Here is a 24,937-nt window from a genome sequence, read left to right on the forward strand (position 1 = left end):
ATTCTTTCAAACTTCCAATCAAAAACAATATTTCAGTGTGCAAATATGTTTGTTCTTATTAATTAATTTATCTACTCCATTTTCAGATGCTTGCGATACTCATTGATCCATTAAACAACGTTTGTCAAACTATTATATTGTGTTCGAACGTTTTTCATTCTTCGGAATGAAGAGCGATGTTCATAACTGATAATAATTACAATTCATCAAATATTTTCTGAGAAATTTTATTTTTTCATATCGCCAATCAAAAGATAGTTTGTTTGTAACAAAAGGGTCTTTTGTTCATCCAGTTTAATAGTTTCAGTGGATTCAACTTGAAATAATGCTTCAATTGTTTATTAAAAAAATCAAAATTTGTGAAATAATTGTTTTTAATGTGAATGCAATTAAATTAAGATTTTCATTGGAAATCACGAATAAAAAATATAGAATATAGACAAGTTCAAAAGAAATGGGATAAAATATTTGACCTCAGGCATTTTCATTGAAAAATAATGCACTTTTGATAGACTATTTGTGATCAAAAATTTTCAACATAATTGGTTCATTTTTATGAATTCGTTTGAGATCACAAAATATAATGTTATTATATCATTAACGTTTGTTGGCTGATATGAAAATCAAATGTATTTTGTAATCTTGTCAAGTTTAAAAATGTTAGGCATAGGTCTAAATTGTACCAGTAGTGAATTTGACATATTTTTGTGAATTTTCGAAATATTATTGATTATTATAATTAATTAACACTGTGTAATTGAAAAAATTTCAAATACTTTTGATTCAAAAATAAAATCCAAAAACATTGATCAAACCCATAAAAATATTTGAATATTTTCATTTGTAATTTTTTTAAATGTATTGTGACAATTGAATTGTTAACAACCAAATTTATGTTCAAATAAAATAAATTTCTACGTATTTCATAAATTTATTTTCATCAACTAGCTTCTTATAAGTTGTGATCAAATTATGTTCGAATGATAATGCGTATTTGATAATTAGAAGCTTTTTAAAGAGAGAGGATGTTTAAGTTAAGAAAATTCATTACCTAGGTGTGAATGGAATGGATCGAAGACAACAGGAGAAAGCGACTCGTTCACTGATGGGATATCGAGTGGAGGGGCAATTTTCATGCACAACAAGGGAAATGGAGAACATTCAGTTTATCATTGCACTTTCAGCAACTGCATTGCATATTACCATGGGGGAGCAGTCATGTGTCATGCAACAAAGATGATCAAGATGGTAAGCAACGTGTTTAATTCGTGCACAGCACAAAACCATGGCAGGGGAGGGGTGTGTGCTTTCTAAATAAGTTCATGTTCCCTTGTCAGTGCGTGCAGCTTCCAGATGTGCAAAACAAGTTACGATGGAGGAGGGTTGAGATTGGACAATTTTCAGGTTTCAGAGGCAAACTGTATTGGAACAGAAAGTGGAGAAGGAAGGAGCTCGTGTGTGTTTGAGTGCAGTTTCACTTCGTGTTCACTGACAAGCACTGACAGCGGGGGCGTGTGTTGTGTTAATATTCCTGCGACATAATTCAAAATGAGTACCATTCAGTTTATTTCATGTTTTGCATTATCCAATGGAGGTGGATTATGTTTGCATCCAAATCGAGAAACGGCACCGGATAATAAACTATATTGCTGTTTCTTCTTTTTCCATGATTGCAGATGCACAACAACTTCCACTCCATATGGCCACGATGTTTGTTTTCAAGACTTCAATAATATTTTTAAAAAATCTAATAACCCGTTCTACGAATCTTATACAACGAATACAAATGATACGAGAGTGTGCTATTATTATAATGGTTATCAGCATACAGAAAAGAAGGATTGGCTGAAGGAGGGGATGAAGGATCGGTATGTTGGGGTGAGTGGAGATGACGCAAACAATCTGTGTGGGATGAGTGAGGCAGCACCGTGCAAGACCGTGGGGCATGCAGTGGAGTCGAGCATGGCGCAGCTGAGCTCGACAATCACGTTGCTTGGTGGGAAGCATGTGAGCGAAGGGACAACAATCAGTGTTGGGGAAAAGAAGATATCAATTGTGGGGAGAGGGAAGACGGTGAGTGTGATTGGGACGAATTCACTTTCTTCTTCATCGTCAACGCTGTTTAGTGTATCTTTTGGCCAACTGGAGGCGGGGAATGTGGGGATCGATCACAACGCGACAAGAAGCCCATCACCGAGTGTATTTGTGGTATCTGTGTGGAGCGGGACTCTTTCATTTGAGGATGTGCTGATCAATTCTTCAATATCGGAAGAGAGCAAAATATCTTCATCGATTTTAGTGATGGCACTATCGCAATTGAAAATGAGTGATGTTGAGATCAAAAACATGAATATATCTCAACCACTGTTCACTGATGCATCAACAGCAGGATCAACATCTGAAGAGAGTTTGCTTGGGAACGTAACAATTCGAAATGTGAATCGAACTGAAGGAGATGGTGTGGTGATGGCAAAAAGCGTGAAGGGTGGAGATTCATTTGTGGTGTGGAACACAACGATTGAGGAATGTGAGTGTGTGAATGGAAATGGAGGAGGGATAAATATTGAGTTGAAGGATTTAATAAGTGAAATTTATATTGGAACATCAATTTCGAAAGACAAAGAAATTGAATTTTTGTGGATATATTTTTCTGAACACAAATAAAAACTTAATAAAAACATTTGTGATATTGAGAATATTATTCAATGTGTTCATTACAAAATTTGCAATTTGAATTATTAAAGAAAATCAACAACATCATTCTGATTTGTTCTTTTTTTAAAAGAGCATGAAATGCAAAAAAATACAACAAAACAATGAATGCAGAAAATAGTCAAAATACAGCTCAAATTCGTTCACAAAACACAAAATGAAAAATATTCAAATATTTTTATGGGTTTGATCAATGTTTTTGGATTTTATTTTTGAATCAAAAGTATTTGAAATTTTTTCAATTACGCAGTGTTAATTAATTATAATAATCGATAATATTTCGAAAATTCACAAAAATATGTCAAATTCACTACTGGTACAATTTAGACCTATGCCAAATGTTATAAGGGAAACAATTTTTTTATGCCATGTGCATAAAAAGCTTGAAAGAACATATTTTCCCACATATAAATTAAAATTTGTTCTGAATAAAGAAAAAATGAAGAAGATACTTATAGCAAAATAATCATATCGCACCATTTCATTATTTCATTTATTATATGGGTGATTTTTTTTGACATCATAAAAAAAGATCAAAAATCGAAAAAATAAATTCTATTGTGGTATTTAATGATCAAAGAATATAAATGATTTTTTGCAAGTATTAAGCTTTTATTTCTGTAATATGTATTTGTTTTATTATTATATGCAAAAAAACATACCTTTTTAATGTTTTTGATGAAAAAGAATTTTTGATCAAGTTTTATAAAAAAATTGAAAAATCAATCTTTAAAAGGAAAATCGATATTTCTAAACTGGAAAAACAATACTAATTTATGAAAAACACAATTAAAAAAATATCGAATAATATTATTATACAAATAGAAAATCATAACTTTTAAAGAATAAAAACAATTGGTTTTCTTTTCATTTTTTTTCTTTTACTGAGACAGCTTCTCCAAATCTCAGTTCCTACTGTGCGGCTCGACAGTATCATCAAACTAATTATTAAATGTTGGAGAATTTTCAATTTATAAATAAAACAGAATCGATCTTGATTTCTCCCGTTATTCTTCACATAAAATGCTTTTCCAGCTTCCTTCTCTTTTCCAAAAATTTTTTTCTCTCCATTTTTTCCTCTCCTCATGTTCCTTCCAAGTGTTATTAATTCAAAACTTTTCATTTCTTCAAAATTTCTTCATCTAATTTTTCTTCATCGAATGAAAACAAAGCTCATGAAAAAAGATTCATTGTTGTTGTATCTTCAAAAAGAATATATTCATACATATCTAGTAATTTTCTTCAGATTATATTTTCTTCACCTTTCCGATTTCAACTTGCTTGTATCCAATTAGCGCTAGAGGCTCATATTATTTCTCTTCACTTAAGTCTTTTTCTCAAAATAGCTTTTCTCACTCATCGTTTCATTTCCAACAATTTACTGTGACTTCGTAGCTGTGTAACCTGCCGAAGTCTATTTAGGAACCCAGCCATTCCAAACAAAAAAAGCTTCAATGCCCTTTCCTTTTCACTTCGAATGCTTCAGCCTCCAAATGAAAAAGTCAGAATTGATTTAGTTGTTGATAACTTGCAGACTTTTCTTTGCTTTGTGGAGAATCGTTTCAGTTGACATATAACTTAAGCTGATGTATCATCGAGAATATGTATTTCTTTGTTTCTTTCCAAGTTGCAACGAAAGATGAGGTCTGACGATGAATTCGAGGGGAGTTGAATGAAAGAAAAGAAGAAGAAGAAGTTAAGGCAGGAAGTGATAGCGGAAGCAGGCTCGAAATAGCTGAATTTGTAGAAGATGATTGAACAGCTTGAGATAAAAGAGAAGGAGAAGATTGTTATTGGATGTTCATGAACAAGGACAAATTGACAAGCGAAGTGATGCAACGAAAAAGAGGATGAAGAGCAATGTTTGTATTTACAGCAAGATCAGCAGCTGAATCAAAAGGCGCTACCAAATTGAGTGAAGGATATTTCTTCATCGAATCCGTCGCAGTTGAATTCTGCAAAGCGGAAAAAGATACCAATTTTGAGAACGACAGCGCATCTCTTCTCCCAGGCACGTTGTTCTAACTGAATGTTCTTATCCCTTTCTCCTTTTGAAACATCAGAGGTGATCTTTCCCTGCTCCTTTCCTTCCCTTCCTGTGTGTCGCTTCTGCTTCCTCTTTGAATAGCCAATAGCCCCTCCACTTCATCCCCCTTCCTCTTCGCAACTCCGCTCTGCTCTGCCTCTGCCCGCTCATTAGCGCACTCATCAGATCCAACCGCGTTCTGATCTGCATCACTTCAACTGCTGCATGCACAGACACTTCCTGTAACTTCCACGCAAATTGCCTGTTTTCCTCGCTTTTGACACGCACATAACGGCAGGGCACATCCGGTTCATCGCTCAAATCTTCCAGGTCAGAATTAGCGAGGTCATTCAGCATGCAGTCCAATTTCAGCTCTCTTGTCAAAATTGGCGTTTGGCTTTCTTTCGTCTCTTGTTACTCCTCGCTTGCCACATTATTCTCTTTCTGGTTGGTTGGCGTGCCTGTCTCAAGGTGCATCTGCAGTATTCCTTGGATGCTGCAAACGGATTCATGTCTTTTTCTTCTTTTTCCTTCTTCTTCTTCTGTATATCCTGCAGTTTCATCAGCAGAAGTAGTTTTTATCTCTGATCATCAGATTCCAATGAATTGAACGTGATCTTCGCCTCTTCATCGTCCACCTTCCCTTTCTCATTCTGAAACTCATCTTGTATCGCCCTTGTTTCTTCTCTGTTGAAATTCTTCATCCATACAACACTCAACATCACCGCTCCTCCTCCAACAACAACAACTGTTGATGGAAGCGTTTTTTGTGCACCAACAGCCCCTCTCCCCATCTCCATCTCTTGGCTGTACGCAATCAACGCTCTCCCTCCGACTCCTCTTCATCCACCGTCCATTCGCTTCCCTCGCGTAAAGTGTATTGTTCCAAATCACCTCCTCCGGAAGAATATTGTTTAGGCTGTGGAGAATGTGATAGCGTTGGAGACGGAATTGTTGTTCTGTTACTGCTGCTGCTTCTGTTTTTGCTTGGATTGTTATGAAAGAGGCTCTGGTTTTGGCTCATCTGAATGCGTTTCGTCTTTTTTGCCGTTTCTTATTGATTCTTTTGCGTTTGTATTCTTTTCTGCTTCTTTTTTATTGTCTTTGCTTTTCAAGCAACTTCTTTGCGGTTGTTCATTGAATCCTCCAAAATCACTTCTTGATCCTCTTCTTTTCAGTCATCTTCATCGCCTTCAACTTCTTCCTATTCTCCAGATTCTCCGCATACCGCTCCACCATCCAAAACTCTGCAAACAGCGGCAGCGCCTCAAACACATCTGGTGGGAAAACAAAATATTGTCTTTTCCTTCTTCTTCCGAACTGCAATCTCATCCTCCTCATCTGCTGCTCTTCTCCTGTCAGAAATCTGTTTCAAGAAGAGCGAAGCAATGAGGAAGAAGAGGAAGAGGAAGAAGAACGTGAAGCACCAGAAGCAGCAGCCACTTGTGCACAGCGGTTGAGATGGCGTCGGCGGAGGAGAGGATGCATTGCTCTCATGCGGCGAGCCATAGCAATTTCAGAACGATGAGGTGGTTTTGGATGGAGAGAAAGGTCAGTTTCTTCCGGAGAAGATGAGGAAGATGAATATGAGGAGAACAATGAGATAGACGGTTTGCGTGTGGATAACGCAATCTTTCTAACATTTTTTTACCACTTAGGTGACCAGAATATGAGCGATCAGATGAAAGAGAATGAAGGCTATCCTGCAAAAAGAATCTTTGAGGAAGGAGAGACGGAAAATTGATAATTCAGTAATTCCGGTAAGTTACTCCTATTGTCATGCTAAAAATGTGAAGAGGAGGATGTATTTCCAGATACTTGCCTGATGCAAACGACGGTATTAGCAGAAGACGAAACGATGAGCTTGGACAAAGAAATAAATAATGCTATTGAAGAGGCAGCAGACGATGCAGTTGACAGAACATGCGAAGAGAGGAGCTGCACATTTCCCGATAATGAGTGGTTGAAGGAGAACACAAAACTTTTTTTTTCCAACTCTCGCTCACTCCCCCTCTGCTGCCACTTCCTCATTTGTCTCTCTTCTTTGCAATTGAGTGCATGATATCTCTGTTTCACTTCCGCTCAGACGACATCGAAGACAATAGGCAGTCACGTGAAGTTACCACAGGATAATCAGTCCTTGTCATTACATCGCCTTTTATTAATTATTCTTTTCCTCCTGTAAAACTCTCAAACGTCTTTGCCTTCAATAAGGAAGATGAGGAAGATGAATAACTCAATAAGGTTTCTCCGTATATCTCCAAAGGCGAGAATCTTCTTTTGTCATTCTCATTTCCTATTCTATTGAAGCCTCCATCTTTCTCTCCTTCTCTCTTTCTCCTTCTTTCTCTAAATAACCTCCATATCATTAACGAATATCTCGTACGGGAACAATAATTTATTCATCGTCTCATCTGAAACTTTCACAGGAGATTGCAGTTATGCAACGCAAATTTCCCCGTTTCCCTGTATGTGGTTTTTTTATAAATGAGTTCCCATATTTGCATCTAACACGCTCCATATGAGGAATTGTCGACTTATAATGCAAGACAAGAAGAGCAGTAGCATTGCCTCTCATCCAACACAAACATCTATTGATGCTTCAAAGTGGATAATCGTTTGTTCCTCCAGAAGAAGAATTGGTAGCTCCACTTAAGTTAATGTTGACTTCTGCAGGTTACACACATAAAGGGGCAAATCTCAAATTTGAAGAACACAAGCCCAGCAGCGGTAGTGCAAAGTTTGGAAAGACAGAAAGAGACAACTTTATTTATTTAGGAGCAAGTAACAGACGTGAAAGCGATTTATTACGATGGACAGAATAGAGCGATCTGTTTATTGATATCCCTTCAGTATGAGGAGGACATCAAAGAAGAAAAAGAACATTTCGATGAGTTGGAAGATGTTGAAGATTCGTTAAAGTCTGTGCTGTGTGAGCATTTTACAGCTTTGGTTGTTGTTGAGATGAAGTTCATGAAAGTGATGCCATTAAAAGACATTGTAATATGCAAGAGAGCATTTAGTGGGAGCTAATACGAAGTATCAATACAAAATGGAACTGTTGAGAGGAAGAGGAGAAGGAGATCCGAAGGTTCATGGAGAAGAAATATTCTCAAAATATAATTGGCGGTGAAGCAGAAGAGGAGGTATTTTGTTAGAAATATGAAAGGATGTTTGCTGAATATGAAGGGCGCTCAATTGACTCAATCATGGAAGCATCAAAGCGGTTTGCGGATGACTGATCTCAGAAAGGAGAAGAAGAACAAGGCGATGATGATGATGAGAGTTAATTTCGAGTAGCTTAGGAGGAGATGAAGCCAGTGCGCGCGCGGAGGACGCAGTCAGCTGTGTCACTGAAATAGCAGTGGTAGCAGATAGGGTGGAGGGATAACTCCTTGTTCAGTCTTTTTTATCTGTTCTGTTTCCAATGGCAATAAAAACGCTGGAAAGAGCATATGGAATAGACACATCACCCAAACTTAAAAGAAAAGGTTGAATGAAATAAAAACATGAAAAGGGATGGTTCATATTTTTTTGTATTAATTGATTGAATAAATTATAAATTAGAGTTTGAATAAGTTAAAAAAAGAAAAATAAGAAATATGATTAAAACAATTGTAACAATTATCGAAAAATAGTGCAAACCTTTTAAAATGAAAAATTGCTCTTTCATCACTTCTTTCACGAAACTTTTTGGTTGTTGATTGAGTGAGTCCAGACAGCTGGAAATATCAAGCGCATCAATGATTTCAATGCAGATACAGTTCAGACAGGCAATTCGATGCATGTTGCCAACGTACAAATTCATAAAATGGCCGTTGCGATCAACTCACGAGAAAAAGAGGAAGTTCATAATGAATAATGAAAAAAAAGTTCTAAAAATTACAAAAATGAAAAATATATATATATATTTAAAAATAAATACACAAAAATTATTTGTAATGATTAAAAGAAAATTTAAACACACCACATTGCTTCAAATCTTCACCATTGCATAAGTCGATTTGTTTGAAATTTTTTTCTTTTCTTTAATCAAGCTCAAAATATTTTGCCTTCTTCTTTTCTGCTTTCCTGACCTCCCTCTCCTTCGAGAATCCAGGTAATCTTGAATGAAAAAACTGAAATTTACAGAAAATAGCTGTATTCACTTGCTGGTCCACAAAGTTTGCTGTTCTGGGCGCATCAAGCTTCGCCTCTTCAAATACCTCCTCTTCAAGTGACATGCACTGCGCATGCTCCACAATCACAATCTCATTCGGCCGGATGATCTTCTCCTTCTCCAGTGCATCTGCCACACACGATGTCAATTTGAACATGTCCAAAGTTGTCATGTTAAGCCCTTGGATGAAACCATTGCCTCCTCTTTTTTCACTGCTTACACCACACTAATCTGAATCAGCAATGTGTTACATCCAAAATATGACCCCATAAAGCTGCCGCACCCTCTTCCATTGTATTTGTACAGGATGTGCGGAAAGAAGAACTTGCGAAAGAATTATACAGTAAGATGCGTCCGAAAAAGCGTGTCGTTCGTCTCTCGCTTTTCATCCACTAATATTCGTTAATATTCGCTTCAGAGTTTGTGTTCAACACATAGAACAAATTGCTATATGTACCCTGTGCAGCATACGAAATTAACAGTAAGCATTTGACGTTAACGAGTTGAATCACAAAAAAATACTCATTAAAAAAAGAATCGCTTTCAGATAAATTTCTGAATGTGGATTTTATATTTTATCATTTTAATTGATATTCCATTCGCGGGCTGACACATTTTTGATGCAAATTATCGCGCTGATTGCTATTATTGTCGCTTTTATAATTGTCATAAAATAAGAATATGGTTTTTCATTTCATAAAATGCATTGTTCTTTAATCATAATAAATAATATAAAATATATACACATATATTTTTAAGACTCAATAAAATACAAAAACCAAGAAAAACATTGCATTTTCATGAAAATATGTCAAATTGAACATCTCGATCACAAAAGTGGTCACTAATTTTTCTTCAGATTTTGCAACAAACAGACATAAAAAGATGTGGGGAAGCGGTTTGTGCGGAAATCTGAGAAAAAATTAGTGACCACTTTTGTGATCGCCAGTCATTTCAATTTTCAGTTTTATAATAGTTCCGATCGTTCAACGGATCAAATCTGATGAGAACCTTAATAAAAGTGTTTTTCTAAATGACTGGCGATCACAAAAGTGGTCACTAATTTTTTCTCAGATTTCCGCACAAACCGCTTCCCCACATCTTTTTATGTCTGTTTGTTGCAAAATCTGAAGAAAAATTAGTGACCACTTTTGTGATCGAGATGTTCAATTTGACATATTTTCATGAAAATGCAATGTTTTTCTTGGTTTTATTCCTTATTAATATATTTTCATATATATATACGTTTATGATTTGTTGTTATTATGTTATTAACATTTGTTTAAATGAGAAACATTTATGCGTTGATTTTTGTTTGAAGACAAAAAATTGTGATATCAGTTTCCAATATCAATTCATCATTTTGATAAAATTAAATTACATAAATATTTATTTTTTGTGTGAAACATAGTGTTTTTCACCGAAAAAGAAATGTGACTTTTATTCCATAATAAATTCAGAAAAATAAAAACAATGAATATTTCCAAACCTCAATCGACTCTTTATTCTCGATGCAAAGTTATTTGGAATGAAATAAAGCGCATCGGCGGAGATGACGTGGATTCATTGCTTGACTATCTTTTATACAACTACAGGCAATCATCTTCTGTTATTAACGATTTGCTGAAGTCTTTGAATGGTTTGATTTTTATTTTTTGAATTTTTATATAGAAAAATTTATGAACTGTCATCCTTGTCATTTTCTTATTTTTTTGTTTATTATTTATTTTTTTGAAACAGAATATCACATTGAGCTGCTGGAAGACCTGTCTGTGGTGTACAACAACGCACCGTTGCACACTCAGACAACAATGCTGCAAGCGCTTTCCCGCAACACATCATTATCCGATTTACAGGACTATGGTTATGATGTCACAGAGGGAAAATTTATTTACGCGAAGCAAACGCTGAAGAAGAACCAAGGATTTATTGTCCCTCCTCAAAAACCTCATCTTCCGTCTTGCAAAAGTGGTTTGAATTTATTCAAATTATTTTTGAATTATTTTCTATGTTTATTTTAGGCTTAAATGAACAGGACTGGGAAAAGGGCAACAACTGGATGTTAGCCCATTCCACTGAAGCCTCAACTTCTCTTCAATCTGCAAAGAAAAAGCAGCGAGCTGAGCCAGATTACGCAAGATTTATAGACGAAGCAGCGTGGGAAGATGAAATTATCACAGAAAACTCTTCTTCAAAAAGAAAACAATCTTCTTCATCTTCTTCAACATCATTTCAACAAAATAATAATTCAAGTGTTATTTCAAAAAATAAATCTTCTTCATCAAATTCTTCACCGTCGAAAGCTGTTGATGCTCCAATAAGCACTCCAATAAGGAGAGAAAGGTGTTCAACAAAAAGAAAAACAAACAAATCACATCATGAACGTCGTTCGTCTCCTTCTCCAATTCCAATTCACAAATTCTTCAAAACAAAAAAACCATCAACATCTTCTTCTTCTCCTCCTCCTCCTCCTCCATCTTCTTCTTCTTCACCTTTTTCTTCACCTTTTTCTTCACCTTTTTCTTCACCTACTTTTTCATCTTCTTTTTCATCTTCTTTTTCATCTTCCTCTTCTTCCTCTTCCTCTTCCTCCTCTTCTTCCTCTTCATCCAAAAAGCATCAAAAAGAAACAACAAACACTTCTTCCTTCAGCAACAATGATGTATGGGTTAGTAATCAATTGCTTGAATATGTCACTTCTCCCACTCTTGTTCCTCCACAGGCATTTCAAGATCTTCTATCTTCATTTGCAAAAGACAGCATCACTTCTGCATCTCAACACAAAACCCGCGAAGACAATAGAATTTGTTCAACTCATGAAAATTCTTCGCGTATCATGAACAACAGAAACACAATGGATATTTATTCTTCAGCTTGTTCTCCTTATCCATCAATTTCTTCATGCGTCAAAACCACTGCTATCACCTCATCAAAAACTCAGAAAGGATTAAAAAATCTTGGAAACACTTGCTATCTTTCCTCTCTTCTTCAATGCATGTCTTCAATCACTTCACAAAATCAATCAATAATTAAAACCACATCATTAAAAAACAATTTATCTTCTCGAGCATTGAGTGTTTGTCAACAACTAACCAAAGATGGAATGGCGGTGCGTTCGTGGGTCCCATCACTGATCAACAAATGGGAAGACTTTTGTGGATATGGAAGCAGACAGCAACAAAATGTGACCGAGGCGTTTGACAATCTTCATCAACTTCTTCAAAAAGATGAGTTAATAAAAAAAGACAGCTTCAACCCTGTTTTGATCACTCATTTGAAATGCCAACAATGCCAAAAAGTTTCAAATCGTTTCAATGAAATTGTCAACAATGTAGTTATTAATTCATCTTCTCCTCATAAAGGTCTATCTTCTCTCTTTTCTACTGAGATATTGAACGGAAAAAATGCTGTCTATTGCAACAATTGCAAAGAGAAATGCTGTGCTGCTCGATGGGAGGAAATGACTGCATTTCCAGAGGTGCTAGCCCTCTGTCACGAATGCACTGACAATGCTAGTTCTGCACCTTCAAGAACATTTCAAATAGAAACTGACAGAGTTAATCAACGCACGTTTTGTAAAGGGTTTTCAGAAGAAAATATTAAACATCTTCAAAAAGATAATCAGGAAACGATCATCTACCATCTTATTGGACAAATTCTTTTCAAGAGTCTGGATCTCCAAAATGGACACTACATCGCTGTGATCAAAAGAAAGAGTGGAAACAACTGCAGATGGAATATCTGTAATGACGCTGATGTTACAGAACTGAACATAGAAAATTGGACAAAGGCATGGAAGGAACTTTATGCTCAGGGTTTCACTCCGTCACTCTCATTCTACATCAAAGAAAAAACAAAACCAACATTTTCGACAATTCAATTCGGTGGTTCCTCTTTTTCATCTTCTTCAGAAACCAATAATAATAACACTTCAAATAACTCATCATCATCATCGTCTTCGTCGTTGTCATCATCATCATCATTCATCACTCCTCTTCATCCTACAACTTCCATTCCACAACTACCATCATCAATTCCATCTTCTTATGGATTGGAAGCTTTGAAAGAAAAAAGAAAGAAAACGGGCATTTTTTCTCCCAATGAAAAGAGATTAATCTTCAAGCCCAAGACGAAATTGTGGAAAGAGTTTTCAGAAGAAACAAACATCAAAGTTTCTCTTTCCCATTTCTACAAGCTGACAACAAACTTCTCGAAAGCGAAAAGGCGTACTGATCTTTGTGGAATGTGTGAGAAGTTGAGCTATTTGGAGAACAAACTCAAATCTTCTCAAAACAAAAATGGACTTTCTTCTGCAGAGTTTCATACACTCAAACTTCTTCGACAACATCGACTTGTTGCAGAAATGCAACGCAAACACTATCAATCAACTGTTAATGATCTCAAAGAGGGAGAAGCAGTCTTCGTCTTCGACTTTAAAGAGAAATGGAAACTCCCCATCAGAAAAAATCAACTGCAACAGGAATTCTTCAACTATCAACAGGTTTCTCAATTCACAATCATCTCTCTTCAAAAAATAAATAATCAACAAATAAAAAGAACATTCAACTTCTTCTCCGACTGCCTTTCAAATGATCACAGATTTGTTATTGAGTGTCTGGAATCTGTGATCAAAAGACACTTCTTCTCAGACACTCACACTTTTAAGTTCTTCTGCGATTCTGGTTTACACAACCGAAATCGCTTCCTTCTTCACTTCATCCTCTCAAAACAATCAAAACTTCTCAAAAAGAAAAATACTCAACTCAACTTCTTCGCTGAGCATCATGGAAAAAATATCTGTGATAGTGAATTTGGTGCGTTAGTGAATGCAATCGACAACAATCTTTCGACTGAACACATCACCACACTTCATGATTTGATCAACTTCTTCGAAAACAATATGAACACTTCGACATCAGCTTCTTCAACTTCACAATCAAACATTTTCCCAACATCATCATCAAACTCTTCACCATCTTCAACATCTGTCAATAGCTTTGAACATGAGAGGTACTTTGAAGAATATGTACCATCTCAACAAATCTCATGGCCATCATTGTCAGTTCCACACATGAAGGATTATTTGTATTTTGAGCGCAAGGGCTCATTTGTCTGTGCTTCAGCTGTTGGATATCTTCCTCAACGCTCTCTGGTTGCCCTCGAATCATCAACAATGAAAGAAAAAGTCCAAAGATCAAGAAAGTCATTTCACTCTGATATCACATCATCAAACTCTTCTCTTCTTTCTCAATCTTCTCAAGATCTTCTTTCAAGGAGATTTGAGCTTCTTCTTGACTCTTCATCTTTAAATGAATCTCAAAATTGTTTTAATGGTGTCCCTTTTTAAGAAACTAGTTGTTGTGTATGCTTAGCTGGCGCTCTATCGGAAGGGTGCTGGACATGACTGTTCGTATTAGATATTGCAGCCTTCGGGCTGCAATATCCGGACCTGGATACGACGAACAGCCTCCCAGGTGCACAACAGTTAGAATCCGATTGGTTTCTTGTGCTTTTTGTCCCTATAATGTCCCTATTATTAAATTGGTTATTGTCCCTATTATATTTGTATTTATCGAGATTCATTAATAGAGAGAGTTGTGAGGAAATTCATTGATCTTTGAGTGAGGTTTTTGGAAGAGAGAGTTGTTGAGAGTGTGAAGTGATGTTTAATCATTGTGTCTGTCTTTTTTCTTTGTTGGATTTGATCTTTTAGAGTCAAAGTGAGAGAAATATCAGAAAGGGGAGAGTGGATGGAAAACAAAGGGAAAATAGACAAGTTAGTTTTTGAACTTTTTATATAAGTTTTCTTTTTTGTTAGGAATTGTCTTTGATACCATGAATTTGTTGAAATAGTACTATTTCTTCTAATATTTTTCATTGTTCAAAATTGTTGATATTTAGTTGACATTTGGAGATAGTTTTATGATAAAGTGATAGAATTATGTTTTTTTGAAAGTTATTGAATCTGAATTGAAAATTTCTGACTGTTTTCAATTTTTAAAATGATTAATATCATGAATTTCTTTTTGTTTATTTATGTCATTTTGATTGCAAAACGATTGCTATTTTTTAACGAATATTTTTTCACTTATCTTTGTTATTTTTCCACTTGATCACGAAAAAGTTTATCAATGCACATGCCATACACTTATATAAATATCTATAAAATTAATTTTTCAAAAAAATCGATAATGTTGCAAAATAAACTTCAAAAATATCACATTAGACAACAAAAAGCAAATATTTCATGAAAATATGTCAAATTGAACATCTCGATCACAAAAGTGGTCACTAATTTTTCTTCAGATTTTGCAACAAACAGACATAAAAAGATGTGGGGAAGCGGTTTGTGCGGAAATCTGAGAAAAAATTAGTGACCACTTTTGTGATCGCCAGTCATTTAGAAAAACACTTTTATTAAGGTTCTCATCAGATTTGATCCGTTGAACGATCGGAACTATTATAAAACTGAAAATTGAAATGACTGGCGATCACAAAAGTGGTCACTAATTTTTTCTCAGATTTCCGCACAAACCGCTTCCCCACATCTTTTTATGTCTGTTTGTTGCAAAATCTGAAGAAAAATTAGTGACCACTTTTGTGATCGAGATGTTCAATTTGACATATTTTCATGAAAATGCAATGTTTTTCTTGGTTTTTGTATTTTATTGAGTCTTAAAAATATATGTGTATATATTTTATATTATTTATTATGATTAAAGAACAATGCATTTTATGAAATGAAAAACCATATTCTTATTTTATGACAATTATAAAAGCGACAATAATAGCAATCAGCGCGATAATTTGCATCAAAAATGTGTCAGCCCGAGATGGAATATCAGTGAAAATGAAAGAATAATAATTCATCTTTCAGAAATGCATCTGAAACTGCATCTTCTACATCGAATTTTTATTTTATTAATTTGTTATGATTCTAACATCGTTCATTATTTGTTTTTTTGTTTTTGATATTTTTTTGAAGTTCACATATTTTCCAATTTTAATTTCTTTTTTCATTTTTCTCCAATATGAACATTTTATCACTTTTTGTAATTTATTAAATAATCAATTCATCTGACAATTGGACATTATCTATCATGGTTTTAAAACAATGCAAGCAATTTATTATAATACAATGGACACTGTTGAAGGAGAAAAAGAATAAACAGCAGTTCTGTTGAAAGATGAAAAAAAGTCATTTTATCAAAAAATTAAGATGCTTGGAGAAAGCTCTGTTTAATTGAAGAAAAGTTTCATTTTTGTTGAATGAAGAAGAAGAAGAAAAAGAGATGATGTGAAAGAGAAATGTACAATCAGTTTAATGATATTTCTGAAGAAGATGATGAAAAGGCTTCATGTGATGCTGTCATTGAGTAAAAATATTGTATATGATAAGTTATCTTCATATTGATAAGAAAAACATAATCACAAAAAATTCAACAAACAGATTGATGCATACCAATTGAATTGGATATCCACTGTTCATTGACTGCACTTGAGTGGTCGCCTCCTCTTTCCCCTCAGAAACTGAAAATGTTGATTTCTTCAAATTCCTCTTCTTCATCTTCTTGCAACATCTCCCCATCAGGGTTCAGTCATTCTCTCCCTTCTCTCATCATATTCTCTCTTCCAATTCACATGCGTTCCCACCTCTTTCACTTCTTTTGAATCTTCTCTTCCAAAACCCAGCTCATTCACTCTAACTTCCTCCATCTCTGCGCTTCAACAATCTCTTCATCATTTTCTCCAAAACTTATCCATTAACAATTCCCCTTTAATTGCGTTGCTTATGATCGGATCTGATGTTTCCTGTTTCTTCCTTCAAACATCACTCGTTGTCTGTCTCTTATTCAAAATAAATACATTTCAAAAAATAAAATATAAAATTGAATAAAATAAGACACACTTGAATGCTGTGTGAAAATGACTCAAGCCAAGCAAACTCATTTCAACTTCTTTTTGAGTCTCCTCCCTTTCCTTCTTTCTCCAACACACCTTTCAGCAGGCAAGCCACACAAATCAACACCAATTCCACTGAAAGGCCTTCATTCAGAATTACGTTCCATTGCAAACATTCCCCCAGAAGTCTTTCATCCTTTTCTTATTCGTTCTTCTTTTCATCAAAATTCTTTTTCTTGTATCTTTTCCTCAGTGAAGAACGAAAATAAAAAGTCATTGTCCCTCAAGTCCTTTGGCCCTTTTGAATATACCCCCAAAGGCTCCAATACCAAAATCTCAACCCCAACCCCAATCCCTTTTCATCCACCTTTTTCTTGATTATCTTTTCAACCACTCACTCCACAAATCGCGCCCGTTTCTTCAAATCTCACATCTTCCATTATTCCTCCCATTCCCTCGCTTTTCCCTTTTTGCATCGCATCCCTCAAATTGTTCAATCGCCCAAGCCTTTCTCAAATGTCAAAAAATTTTATCTTTTTTCAAAATACTAAAAATAGAACATAAAATCGCCTGCACAGTGATTCAATATGCCCGGTGCACACCCTGAAGCATTTGCTGCTGGTCCTGCTGCATTCGGAAAAATCAAAGTGAAGCAATATATTGATTCCTTTTCTGAATGTTGGAGGAACATCTGCATCAAAAGTGTAACAAATATTTTTTAAAATACCTGAACATGCACAATCATGAACTTATTCCTCTGCATGATTTTCATTCTTTTGCCTCAAAACAGGCAAGACGAAGGGCAGCAAAACATTCATTTATTGTTTGGTTAATTAATAAGGGTATCCAACCTATAATTATTTAAGTGAAGATTTTTGATAAATTATTTGCTGCAGCCAGAGCATGTTTGAGCTGCTTTGATGCAAGACCAAGGATACATCCATTCGAGTTATAGCATTTCAGAAGAGCAGGGATTTTGCCTATGGAGTGAGGAGCGAGTGGCTGTTTGCATCGATTGCTTGCGAAAAGTGAATTGGTGGAGGAAAATTGTATGAGATTTGAACTTAGCTGTATATTGCAAAACATATGACGCAACATCAGCTGTTGTATTTTGAATGAGAAATAACTCAAGCAAGATGCAAAAAAAGCGAGCAGAATATCAGAAAGATTGAATTGAAACGCTTTGTCATTTTGTGGAAATGAAGTGCACTTGGCATATCTTTTGCGCAGGACTTGTTTTTCATGGGCTTATTGGGAGGAAGATTTTATTTGTGGAAAAGGATAGGGAATTGGGGGTTTGAAGAATGGAAGAAGCGAACACAGCGAGACACTCAGCAGGCCTTAACAACAAACGCATTGCCATTTACGTGAAACCCTTTGGAAAACTATCAACAAAGGCATGGCGTTGAATAAGTCATTGAAAAGGAGCTCATTTCTTTATCATTTGGATAATATAATCTTTCACTTGCATCATTATCGGTTTCATAAAGGATTTTCTGCTTTCGATGATGTTCTTCATCAGCCATTTATTGTTCAGCAGTCTGTTTTTTTTTATGTGGCAAGAGGTAATTTTGGGAACAAGAAAGCCAGCTGGGCTGATAATTTCAAATCCATTGGAGATGGGAAAATAATTCAAGGCCAAAAAAGATGGTTTGATTTTTTTTTTTGTTTCATTCATTTTTATTAAAAGGTGTTCTTTGAATGAATACAGATTGATCATAAACAGGAATGCCATTGAAAGAGAAGCCTTCTTTTCATTTCGCAAAAGAACCATAAGTTTTGAGATTATCCTTGTTTGGATTGCATTCGATGATGATATTCGTGACTTCAGCCATCTGTTTTGTATGATGCAAAGCCTGACAATGCTTGACATGAGCTTGAAAGAGAGAGAAAAGCAGTTTATTTGGCTTATTTTGAGAGCGTTTGGTAGAAGCGACTCTTTTGTCGGGGCTGATGATTGGGCTGGGCATTCGCATTCAGAACACATTCAGTTTTTTCTATCTCCCAACGTGACTTGGAAAAGCTGACATCTTCTATTTTTCTTCACCTTCGCTATCATTCTCAACAGTCACAATTCAACAAAAGATGTTCATTGCCAGAATCGACACATCAATCACGTAATCAAAAAATTCGTCATTTTCTTCTCCTTGTCTTTGTAAATTTTACAATTGAAGTCGATTTCTTCAATCGTCAATGCTTTCTTCGATTTCGAATTCTTCTCTATCAATATCCTCATCAAACATGAAGTTCATTTGAATTGTTGACATCATTGGACAAACATTATTTTCTTTTTCTGAGGGAAAAGCAGTTCAACCACACAAAGGCAGTCAACGATTTGTGGACTGATTTCTTCATCTGTTTGTATCTCTCTCTCTTTCACATATTTTGTGATGAAGATTGTTTATATCATCTGAAATCAACTCAGCGAATGAATTATTTTTATCAATCGATATTCCTCAAGTCATTATCAACATCTTTAAAAAAGGATTAAATTCGTTTCACAATTCTCAATTGCTCCACCTTCATAGCTTTCATAATCTTCTGCTTCCTCTTCTATCTCTTCTTCCTATTCTTCACTTTCTTCTTCTTCACTCTCTTCGTCGTCTTCGCCTTCTGCTGCTTTATCTTCGTCTTCTTCACCTTCTTCTTCTTTTTCTTTCTCTTTCCATTGCTATTTAATTCCTTCAGCTTATCTTCATCTTTTTATGAATTCCAAAATAAGCCAATGAGAACATTCTCATTCGAAGAAATGCAACCCAAAAGCTTCTGCTTCTCCGACAGACACATTCTGCACACAACACTCCTTCTCCTTCTTTTTCATTTTCTTCATCTTCGTCGTCTTTGTCATCTGATTTATCACTATCAACCTCAAAACAAGCAATACAATCTTCTTCTGCATCATATTTTGACCCTTCCTCCAACTTTTTTCTTCTCCACCTTCTTCTTCGACTTCACCTTTATCTTCGTCGTCATCATCATCATCTTCTTCTTCTTCATTGTATCAATCTTCTATTTGGATTCCTTCTTCTATTGATCAATCTTCTTCTTCTTCCTCTTCCTCTTCCTCTTCCTCTTCCTCTTCCTCTTCCTCTTCCTCTTCCTCTTCCTCTTCCTCTTCCTCTTCTTCCTCTTCTTCCTCTTCTTCCTCTTCTTCTTCTTCTCATTCTTCCTCTTCCTCTTCTTCCTCTTCTTCCTCTTCCTCTTCCTCTTCCTCTTCTTCCTCTTCTTCCTCTTCTTCCTCATCATCCTCTTCTTCCTTTTTTTCTTCTAAAACAGAACAATCTCAAATTTCTTCATAGAGTATCTAATTCACTCCAGCATCGATATTTTATTCAATCATGTTTGTGGAGTGAGGTGGGGCAGAGAAATGGACATCTTCTTTGATTCGCTGGAGGATCTGATCTCAGAAAGAGAGAAGCTGAAGAAGCTGACAGAGAACAAAGATAAAACAGCAAAGACAAACATGCGATGGAAGACAATGAATTGACTGAAAATTCATCACCTTGTTCTTCGCTGGCATGCCATTCTTCTGTTTCTGCTTCGCGTATTAAGGGAGAAGGAAGACAAAACGAACTGAGCTATGATGTTTCAGGCACTCGATTCGACATTTTGGACATGGATGACATTGAAGAAAAAAAGAGGAAAAATAAAAAGAGAGAGAGAAGAGAGAGGAGGTATGATTGTACCCACAATCACGAATCATCCGAATTCCCACAAAAGCAAACATATTTATCAAGCAGCAGATGCTCAAACAACAACATTTCGAATGACTTTAAATGCATCTTCTTTCTTTTCATCGTCGTCAAGTTCTGCTTCTGTTTTTGCAAACACAACAGCAACATCTTTATCGACTTCTTCTTCAGCTGCCTCTGTGAAAACTTCCTTTGACAGCAGTGAGCCATGCCTCAGTTCAATCACACAAACAATTCCTTCTCCTCTCTCTTCTTCCTCTCTGCTTTCCATCTCTCGACTCCACCCTTGTCTTTGCTGCCTCTTTCTCAACTCCCTCACTCATCAAAACGCGCGCCTTCTTTTTATAACACACCCACACACTCACCTATTCACTCTGATGTGTTCTTCTCCTTCGTTAACACCGCTTTTCCATCCATCGTTCTTCTGTTATGCCGATGCCCTTTTGTTTGAGGTGGAGTTCTTCAGGCAGATGCTGGGAAGAAAAGAAAAAGAGGTCAACAGGAAGAAAATGAAGAATATGAACGAGAATGAAAAATGAATGAAAGAGGAAGAAAAAGAGGAAAAAGAATTGAACATGAGAAATATTAAAAGATAGAGAAAGATGGAACTTCAAATAGAAAAGTTGATAGAATGATCCATTTGAAGTCATTTGTTGGAAGCAGAACATCTGTTGTTATTTGTCCTTCAAAGAATGGAAGCCGGCTGGAAAAGTTGTGGCAGAGGAAGAATTTAAATGTTCAATTGTCAAAAAGCAGGAAGCAGAAGCTGTAGGGGAGAATGCAACGAGGAAAAACAAAAGAGGAAAGGGGCAATTTATTGTCGAAGACAAAGAGGAAGAAGAGAGAAGGAAAAGCGAGCAGAGTGTTTTGAACGGAAGTGAGTCTGAAGTGTCGAAATCAGCTTCGTTGAAAGACAGGCATGCTCGTGACACATATTCAGTTGCTTCATCTTCATCATCTTCTTCTTCTTCATCTTCAACATCTTCTTCCTCTTCTCGGAGCAGTAAGACGTTTTTCCGCGATCCAAAGGATGAATCCAAAATGACCGCGAAAAGGAAGAAATGCAGCAAAGATAACATGGTTCTGCTTCAAGAAGAAGATGATGATTTCTTTATGTCAAAGAATACAACTGCTAACAAAGCTTTGACCCCATCTGTTTCTCAATCATCATCCTCTGCTTTGTCTATCCCTCAGATTTCTTTGTTGATCCCTCCACAAAGTTCCAACAAATACGCAAAGGATCCACGAAGCAGCCTTCTTGCCACGCTGGAAGGGATGAAGAGGAGGAAAGAGAAGAAAAAGAATACAGATTTTCTTTCGCTGGATTCGTCGCTGATAAGCGAAAGGATGCAGACTCTGATAATTGTTTGTAACATTGCGCTTTTAGATGACAAGTTGTTTGAGGAGGAAGTGAAAGATGTGGATGTGATGAGAGGAGTAGAAGAGGGGGAGAACGAAAGGAAGAAGGAGAGAAAGGAGCAATAAACGAAGGCGAGAATGAAATTTGACGAAAGATTGAGGCGAATAAAAGAAAGGAAGCTGAGAGAAGAAAGAGAAAGAGAAGCAGAAAGAATGAAAAACTTGCCTTTTAACCAGCAAAATGCAATTAACACAACGTTAAATGGACCAAATCAGACTCCTCAGTCAATTCCTCAGCCAACTACATCAGCATCCTTCTCTTCTTCTCCTTCCTCCTCTTCTTTATCATCATCATCTCCTTCTTCACCATCCGCACCAATTTCATCTGATAACAATCAGATTGTCAATGCTTTGCCTTCTTCACCATTATCACTTTCACCTCCTCTTTCAATGTGCTCTTTATCTCCTTTTCCCACCAGCACCCCATCTCCCACACATCAAATGTGGCATCCTGTTCCTTCTTCCTCTCTTCCCTCTTCGCTTTCTTCTGCCTCACAGCGTCCGTTCCTACTTCGTCACTGTGCTTTCCTGAGCCAAAATTGTCAGCCATTCCAAGCCGCATCGATAGAATTGAGGAAGAGAAAGCGACGCAGTGGAAGATAGAGAAGATGCAGAAGAAAGAGGCAGAGAAGGAGACAAAGGAGCAGCTGGAGGAAGAGAATGAGTACTTTGAGAAAAAACGTGAAAAGCTCGAAGACTAGCAGAAGAAGGCGCTGGAGCAGGCTGAGAAGAAGAAAGAGGTATTTGTTTCGTATCTGAAAAAGATGAAGATTGAAAGAAGTGAATCGAACTTCAAAAGCGAAGCGAACAAGAGGAATATGTTGATGAAGGAGCATTTCGAATCGCCTCCAGTTGTTTGGATAATGAAGGCGCTGTCGATTCGAAAAGATCAATAATTTTTTCTGGCAAGCTGTTCAATATGGAAGCTTTGCAGATGTCATTCAGAATAAAATCACATTTCTATCCATAGAAAAAGGAGAAGATAAAATTTCAGAAAACTTGTCTCCTTCAAAAGAACATCAAAAGAAGAAGATGAAGAAGAAAGTTGTATTTCAAAAGAACGAAAACATTCGGAGAAAACGCAAAGTGAAAATGTGAAGGCGTTATTCAATAATAAATTTGAGAGGTCTTTATGTTTCGTTTTTTTTTTTCCTAATAGAAGTGAAGTTGAAGTTTCGCAGCCTTATTTGCCATTTCCAAGCACATCTGCTCCTGCTTCTTCTTTTTCCTCTTCTTTGCATTTTTTACAAACTCATTCCTCAAAGTCATCTCATTCAAAACCCAGATCATCAGTATCGGCCATATCTCTTCATTCAACAGCTGTACCAACTGCATCATCATCATCACCTTCTTCTTCAACTTCTTCTATTTCAACTTCTTCTTCAGCCTCTCAAAATACATCTGTCATCAAACAATTTCTTTATTGCAGCTAACCACGTGCAAGGATACACAAGAAGCTTGCAGCCACACCATCAAACCGATCTCTATTACATATCTACTCTCATCTCTCTCGCAAAATGCATCTGAAATCAAAAGGCAGAAGAAGCCAGAAAAAAGTCAGAAATGGAACTCGTCGCAATCACCTTCTTCTTTGATGTCAACTTCTTCCGCTGCTTTTTCCTCTTCCTCCCATCTTCATCAAGTTTGCTCTCTTATTCAATATCTTTAAAAAAGAAATCTGAGAAAGGAAATGTTAAAGAAAAGAAAAAAAGAGAAAATGAAGCCAAAAATGCAACAACTCACAGTAGCCTCTTCGAAACCAGATAGAAAAGAATTTCCATCTTCTTCAGTATAAATTCGACTGACTATTTCGACATCTTCTCCACATTCATACGCAGTTACATATTCTTCTTCTTCGTTTTCTTCCTCTTCCTCTTCTTCTGTTCCTCAAGAACCACCTTGTTCGCACCGCCCCACCTTTCCTTCTCTTCTCCACCACTGGGTCGGCTGTGCTGAGATGTGTGGGCGGAGAAGCATAATGGAAGGCAGTGTGCTGTTGCTTCCTGTTGATGGATGGCATATGAAAAAGCTTGTGTGCTATGAAGAAGAAGTGATTTTGGCCTCATACTGAAATGCCCTCCGGAGTTGAGGTTGACTGAGAAAGGAATGAAAGCACTGGAAATCAGAGAGGATGAGATCTGGGCAAGGAGGATGAGAGAAAAGGAGAGAAGGAAAAAGGAAAGGATGGAAAGAAAGGGAAAAGAGGAGGGATGCGAAGGGAGAAATAGAGGGAGGAATAACTTTAAGGATGATACAGCCATTGAGAAATGCATCTGTAGCCAACTGATAATGTTAAAAAGAACAAGAATAAGACTCAACTGTACGAACTCGGATCGGATGTTTGCTAGGGATGTCAGGGCGTCGAAGAAGCAGGAGCAACAGATCCAGAGGATGTTGCAGATGGAAGGGGAGATGTGGTGGATGACTGTGGAGAGAGAAGCGCGGAGGGAAGCGGGGAGCCACACTGATGGAAAGAGAAGCCAGTGTGCTGGTTAACGAATATCTGGTGAGCGCGGTGAAAGGTGACGCAGGCAGAGTCCAAAGCGAAGACTTTTCTGGATCCTGGAGCAGGTAGCCCAAAATCATCGGAGTCAGCCAGAACAGACGGGCAGATGGACACAACGTCAACTCCAGTGAGCAAAGAGAAAGTTAACGGAGGGATGCGAGTTTCACGGAATGGGATGCAGAAGTGATACAGAGAAAGTGGAACGACAAAGATACTGGAACTGTGGTTCAGCGCTTGAGATTCATGCACCATTCTGTTGTTCATATCCTCACATGTGGAACTGGTTTATAACATATCTGTTCTCAAAACGAACAGGCAGACAAAAACAGAGCATCAAAGGAGGCAGATAACTGGATGACATATTATTGATGAGAAGGAGATAGAGAGAATCAGTGGAGAAACAAAGAGAGGAAGAAAAAATGAATATGTTCGTGCGATAGAAGCTTTTTAAGTGGAAAAAGCAAAAATTGACGAGTTTCTTTTCATTTTTTTATATTTTCTTTATTTATCTTAAACTTTGT

At 36.5% G+C, this 24,937-nt stretch overlaps 8 protein-coding genes across 8 annotated transcripts; 3 read left to right on the forward strand and 5 right to left on the reverse strand.

Moving 5' to 3' along the window:
- Positions 1 to 1,571: 1,571 nt before the first annotated feature.
- MONOS_11721 (uncharacterized protein) lies at positions 1,572 to 2,664 on the forward strand (the record flags this gene model as incomplete). The annotated part of the gene is made up of 2 exons (XM_067864283.1): positions 1,572 to 1,603; positions 1,677 to 2,664. The coding sequence occupies 2 exons, from the start codon at positions 1,572 to 1,574 to the stop codon at positions 2,662 to 2,664; spliced, it is 1,020 nt and encodes a 339-aa protein (XP_067730299.1).
- Positions 2,665 to 4,771: 2,107 nt separating this feature from the next.
- On the reverse strand, positions 4,772 to 5,095 carry MONOS_17370 (uncharacterized protein; the record flags this gene model as incomplete). The annotated part of the gene is made up of 1 exon (XM_067870284.1): positions 4,772 to 5,095. The coding sequence occupies one exon, from the start codon at positions 5,093 to 5,095 to the stop codon at positions 4,772 to 4,774; it is 324 nt and encodes a 107-aa protein (XP_067730300.1).
- A 221-nt stretch (positions 5,096 to 5,316) lies between these two features.
- Positions 5,317 to 5,538, reverse strand: MONOS_17371 (uncharacterized protein; the record flags this gene model as incomplete). Its single annotated transcript, XM_067870285.1, has 1 exon — positions 5,317 to 5,538. The coding sequence occupies one exon, from the start codon at positions 5,536 to 5,538 to the stop codon at positions 5,317 to 5,319; it is 222 nt and encodes a 73-aa protein (XP_067730301.1).
- Positions 5,539 to 8,766: 3,228 nt separating this feature from the next.
- Positions 8,767 to 9,069, reverse strand: MONOS_14744 (uncharacterized protein; the record flags this gene model as incomplete). Its single annotated transcript, XM_067867573.1, has 1 exon — positions 8,767 to 9,069. The coding sequence occupies one exon, from the start codon at positions 9,067 to 9,069 to the stop codon at positions 8,767 to 8,769; it is 303 nt and encodes a 100-aa protein (XP_067730302.1).
- Positions 9,070 to 10,370: 1,301 nt separating this feature from the next.
- Positions 10,371 to 14,244, forward strand: MONOS_14745 (putative Ubiquitin carboxyl-terminal hydrolase; the record flags this gene model as incomplete). Its single annotated transcript, XM_067867574.1, has 3 exons — positions 10,371 to 10,536; positions 10,638 to 10,868; positions 10,919 to 14,244. The coding sequence occupies 3 exons, from the start codon at positions 10,371 to 10,373 to the stop codon at positions 14,242 to 14,244; spliced, it is 3,723 nt and encodes a 1,240-aa protein (XP_067730303.1).
- A 6,302-nt stretch (positions 14,245 to 20,546) lies between these two features.
- MONOS_14746 (uncharacterized protein) lies at positions 20,547 to 20,762 on the reverse strand (the record flags this gene model as incomplete). Its single annotated transcript, XM_067867575.1, has 1 exon — positions 20,547 to 20,762. One exon carries the CDS (start codon positions 20,760 to 20,762, stop codon positions 20,547 to 20,549), a length of 216 nt encoding a protein of 71 aa, XP_067730304.1.
- Positions 20,763 to 21,568: 806 nt separating this feature from the next.
- Positions 21,569 to 22,611, forward strand: MONOS_14747 (uncharacterized protein; the record flags this gene model as incomplete). The annotated part of the gene is made up of 3 exons (XM_067867576.1): positions 21,569 to 21,856; positions 22,127 to 22,409; positions 22,457 to 22,611. The coding sequence occupies 3 exons, from the start codon at positions 21,569 to 21,571 to the stop codon at positions 22,609 to 22,611; spliced, it is 726 nt and encodes a 241-aa protein (XP_067730305.1).
- A 1,652-nt stretch (positions 22,612 to 24,263) lies between these two features.
- MONOS_14748 (uncharacterized protein) lies at positions 24,264 to 24,668 on the reverse strand (the record flags this gene model as incomplete). The annotated part of the gene is made up of 1 exon (XM_067867577.1): positions 24,264 to 24,668. One exon carries the CDS (start codon positions 24,666 to 24,668, stop codon positions 24,264 to 24,266), a length of 405 nt encoding a protein of 134 aa, XP_067730306.1.
- Positions 24,669 to 24,937: the final 269 nt, after the last annotated feature.

The sequence above is a fragment of the Monocercomonoides exilis genome (genome assembly GCF_001643675.1).
Source record: "Monocercomonoides exilis strain PA203 chromosome Unknown scaffold14-1859848, whole genome shotgun sequence".
Taxonomy (NCBI): Eukaryota; Preaxostyla; order Oxymonadida; family Polymastigidae; genus Monocercomonoides; species Monocercomonoides exilis.